Raw genomic sequence first — 4,821 nt, 5'->3', positions numbered from 1 at the left:
ATTCTGCTAAACTACAAGCACAATTCCTGCTTTACACTCAAATGGCAGTTCTAAAACACACTTTTTTCAAAACACTACACACAATTCTCTGCATTTGGCACAATTTTCATGGAGAAAATCTCTTGTTTTCACAAGGAACACACTGTCATTCAAAATTCTAAAGTCAATTGCCCTACTATGCACACTGACTCATCACATGGGCAAACACCTGTCACACAGTTTTACAATTAGCACTCAGAGCTTTAGCATAAAAGGTGAGCTCTTCTGTTTGGGAGCAATGGATGCCAACATTGGAAACAGAGGCAGAATCAGAGGCAGAGGAGTGAGAGTAATGAGAATAGGTAAGAAATCTACTCTCACTAGAAAATTGCAGTACTGCATATCAATACAGTAGTCAATGAGTACAGTAGTACAGTATTGCCTGTGGACTGTTCTGTTGACTGTAAAAATAAAGTATGTTTCAAATATTTGGGAAATGTATTCCTACTTTGTATTCCTACACAGTATTTACAGTATTTTACTATTTGTGTTGCAGAACTGAAAGATTACCAACACAAGGTGGATAAAATATATTTGTTATCACGTATTTGTGTGTCCTGAGTATAAAAACAATATTCTCAAATATTTTACAACACAGTCATGTATGAGCTGTCTGTAGTAAGTGTAACACTGAACAAAAAAAGGCCTAAGTCATTATGATCAATGAAGAAGAAGTGTTGTCCATTCATCATAGTGTTTTACATTGAGCACATCAGTGTTCAACTGGTTCTTCTAAATGTCTATTCATTTGATGGTTTGTGTGTGCCATTTGAAAACAAAACACAAATTTGAGAAGAAATAACATTGTCTTGAATGTAAAGTTTCATTTTGCAGGAGAATTGAGGGGTTTTGCCCATTGTGTGTGTGATTTTTATTTGTGTGTAGAGTTCTGAGAGTATGAGGCATGCTTTCAGAAAATGTGTGTAAACAATCGAGAAAAACTGTAAAGATAATCTGGGGCTTTTCCAATAAATTTCTTTTCAGTGACAACCAGAAATGTTGTTAGAGTAACATCAGAGGCACTTGGTGTGTGTGGGACTCTGCTTGTGCCAAACAAAATGCCTTGTGGGCTCTAGTGATCAAATTGCATGCTACTCTAAGGAATTGTAAAAGTGAGTGTCGACATGTCAGAGGAGGAGCAGTAAAAGAGTTAATGTCGGGGGAGGGCAGAGCTCATGTATGCACTATAAGAGTACAGAGCCGCAACAAGTTGTACTGGACTCAAGTTTTTTCTCCCAGGACATCTTTTAAAATACTGAGTGTGAACAGGTATGTTCTTTGCATGCTTACTACAACAATTTCCTCATGTAATTCTTGCCTCTTCAATCCTGACTTTTGCAGACATGCTGCTATGTGTCTCCAGTACTGAGATTACATGTATGCCAGAGAGGAATGTGGTCATAATTCACCACAAACTTACTTTCAGCATTTGGAGATGAAACAGCTGCACGCAGCTGGACACCACACAAGGATTGCAACATTTTTAATCGAGGGTTAGAGACATAACCCCTCTTTCTCACAAGAGTGTAGAGGGGGGGGCGGATTGTGATGGAAAACATTACATCAACTGCCAACATTTACAAGGTGCCGGGGGGGGACTGCCTCCAACGTACTGGTTTTTGCTCTTTGGTTTAATCATTTTGTTTCTGTGCAGCGAACCACACAACTAGAGCAGCAGCCATGAAGTTCCAAGCTCTTTTCTTTCTCCTGCTCCTCACCTCCATGTACCTGAGCCTTGCACAAGGTAAGAGGAACAGATTTGACTCATATCAGAACTATTATATTCCAAACTGTAGATTGCACACAAATTAAACTGGGCTTTTTGTTGATGTTTTTAGTAGATCAGTATTGTGCAGGCAACTGTTTTATTTTTCCAAAATTTAGGTAAAATCTACAGATATAGACCAAATTTGGGTGAAACTGGTACTTATGTGTATTACTGTTGATTGTACATCAAGTCTGACTTTTACCAAACTTGGTTATATTCTGGCTGCAGCTGTACTTCATAATCCACATTCCTTCATACTGTTAGTAAATCCACTCTCTCAGAGAGGGGCATTACTTTTGCTCCAAACCATTCACTGTAGCACTTAAGACCAAAGTGTAATCTGTCTGGGCTTGCTATTAAAGACCACACTGACGTGGTAATGTTAAATGCGTTAAGTAAAAAGGCAGATTATCACCATTATTTTCTCATCCGCAAAACACAGCACCAGTGACGAGTTTTGGATTGTGGACTTTGGAGTCAAACTGACCGTTTCTTTACAGAGCACAGCCACCAAGATGCTTACATCTCAGTTGAATTTGTGAATGACGTGGAGTCTAAAGTTGGCATCGATGCAGCAGTCTTGTAGCTGATATATTCTATTTGGGTCGTTAATGTTATCAACACAGTCAGTCATGTTGAATAAGTATTTTAATGTCATCAAAACTCTAGCATTTTAATGTTGCAGAGGATTTAGATGATGAGACTTTACTATGAAGGAAAAAGTCATTCAAAAATCTGGGCATTTTTAAAAAAAGAAAAGGAAAGGAAAGGATAAAGAGGTGAAAGGCTTTGGAACAATGGTATTTCATGTAAGTTATTTCCAGTAAGGCTTCCATTCTGCATGTTAACAGTACAGTACAATAGGTATTTGCTTTTGTGGAACAATACACAAGTCCCTCAGATATTAGCCTAAAACTGCACAAAATATAATAGTTAAATGAGCCTGTAAAATACCCACCATACATTGCTAAAATCCAAATTCACAGGAAAAATATCCAGCACAGGTAGTTGTTGCATGATGTGCGTGATTACCCAAAAATTGCAGTTCTACTAAATAAACATATATGTGAGACCGAAGAAATGATGGGGAGAGAGTAAGGAAGCGAAAGAAGAAATAATATCTTTCAGTTTTGTTATTTGTCACTCAGTCGAGGTCCCCAAAATAAATCTCTGGTATCTGTAAATGACCAGAAGAGGAGAAGGAGATTCCCAAGATGCTGTTGGTTTCTTCCCCCTTCTTTTCAAATTAAGCCCTTAAATAATTATTCATTCACACGCAGTTGAATTAATGGTGATTTGCAAGACCCATGCTCATGTGTTTACTCTTGATATATTGAGTTATTAGCCCACAAATTAACTTACATAAAAACTTAATGCCTTATAGTTTATTGGCACACCAATAAACATGGAAAGATACGCACAACAACCCAATTAGAGCCAGACACTTCACAATGGTAAAACTGAGCAATTGAATTCCCTTTGGGCTGTAACAAGAGTGTTTTTGATTTTCTACCCAAGGGAGAGTGGGGCAGCTGATCACTCTCCAACCCTCAGTGACTTTCATCTCTCTCTCTCTCTCTCTCTCCAGGCTCGTACGGTGACTGCTGCCTTGGCTACGTTCAAGGGATGAGAGCCAACGCAAAGAGAAACATTGAAAGTTACAGGATGCAGGAAACAGATGGTGATTGCAACAAGAGAGCTGTCGTGTGAGTAGCAATTATTACATCCCTCGCTTTTGTCCTACATTGTTAAAAAACCTGCATCTATTAATAAATTGGCAGAGATGAATGGAAAAGGACACTGATTACTAAAGAAAGCCGTAAATGTATCCTTCATTCCTCATTGTAACATTGAGTGATAATACTGGTGTGTGTAGGTTTCTGATGAAGAAGAGGCCCACACAAACCAAACAGCGGACAGTCTGTGCCAATCCAGATAAGCCATGGGTCCAGTATTTGATTTCAGTCGTGGATCAGAGAACGGCAGAGCAGAATTAGGTAAAAAAAAAAAAAATACTCTCACAGTGACACACTTTAATGCCTCACAGAAAAAACTCAGTGAGTGAATTCTTCAGTCATGAATCTTTTGTCTTCGTAGACCACTAAGGGAGAAAAACAAGAACGGAACACAGGACGGAGGAAAGCAGATGTCCTCCCCCCCGTCAGGCATCGTATATCACTTTTAACCATGTGGATAATGTTTCACCAGATTCTGGTATTTCCTGTCGCTGACTGAGAATGTAAATGTACACAGTTCGCTATAAGATGAACATACCCTTAATGTTAAAACTCTCTATAGCAGAATTCACTTGTATGAGCCATCACTTTGATACTGTCCACTTCTCTGTGTTAATGTAGCGCCTGCTAGGAATGAGCCACTGTTTGGCAGCTTTGAAATGTATTTGCAGCGTGTATAAGTGTGTGATGTAAAGTATATGTGAAAAAACAAACCAACCCTTGGAGTTCAGCTGTGAGTTTGTGTTTTTATAAAACAGATTTCCATATTTTTGTATCAACACGATTGTTGTACTTTGTGTCTCTCCACAGCAAATAAAGAAGCAACACAAACTAGACTCTGTTTCTTTCTGGCTGGTTTGAATCAGTTTGATTTGTCCTGATTTGGTGATCCCATTGTTGATTTTAGGGGGAAAAGCTGCAGCATTCCTCCTCGATTACATTTTCCCTGGTTACCAATGAAACATAGCAGGCTTAGCTTGGGTCCAATAGTCTTCAATAGTTAAAGTCTCAACCTGACATCAATTTAAGACAATAACTGACAACATGAGCCATCTGTCAACACTTTGAAACTCGGCTCTCGGGACAGTTGATCTGCAGAGCTGGTTCTTATTTACTTGATGATGAATTTGGAAGTTAAAAATCTTCCATGTCTGTCAAAGTTAAAGTTCCCAGCAATTCAGTCCAATGAGGCTGGATTAAAGTATTAGTTCACAGTTTTGTCAAACCTGTTATCTGTCAGGTGACCCAATTTACAGTGGGACAGGTTTGGCTTCCCTT

General features: G+C 38.8%; 1 protein-coding gene across 1 annotated transcript; it reads left to right on the top strand.

The window, feature by feature from the left end:
- Positions 1–1,240: 1,240 nt before the first annotated feature.
- Positions 1,241–4,379, top strand: LOC119029340 (C-C motif chemokine 25-like). The gene is made up of 5 exons (XM_037116123.1): positions 1,241–1,308; positions 1,694–1,783; positions 3,396–3,513; positions 3,684–3,804; positions 3,905–4,379. Exons 2-4 carry the CDS (start codon positions 1,720–1,722, stop codon positions 3,802–3,804), a joined length of 303 nt encoding a protein of 100 aa, XP_036972018.1. The 5' UTR covers positions 1,241–1,308; positions 1,694–1,719; the 3' UTR covers positions 3,905–4,379.
- Positions 4,380–4,821: the final 442 nt, after the last annotated feature.

Source organism: Acanthopagrus latus, chromosome 11 (genome assembly GCF_904848185.1).
Source record: "Acanthopagrus latus isolate v.2019 chromosome 11, fAcaLat1.1, whole genome shotgun sequence".
Lineage (NCBI taxonomy): Eukaryota > Metazoa > Chordata > Actinopteri > Spariformes > Sparidae > Acanthopagrus > Acanthopagrus latus.
Note: the sequence above shows the minus strand (reverse complement) of the source record. Positions and strands in the feature narration are given on the sequence as shown.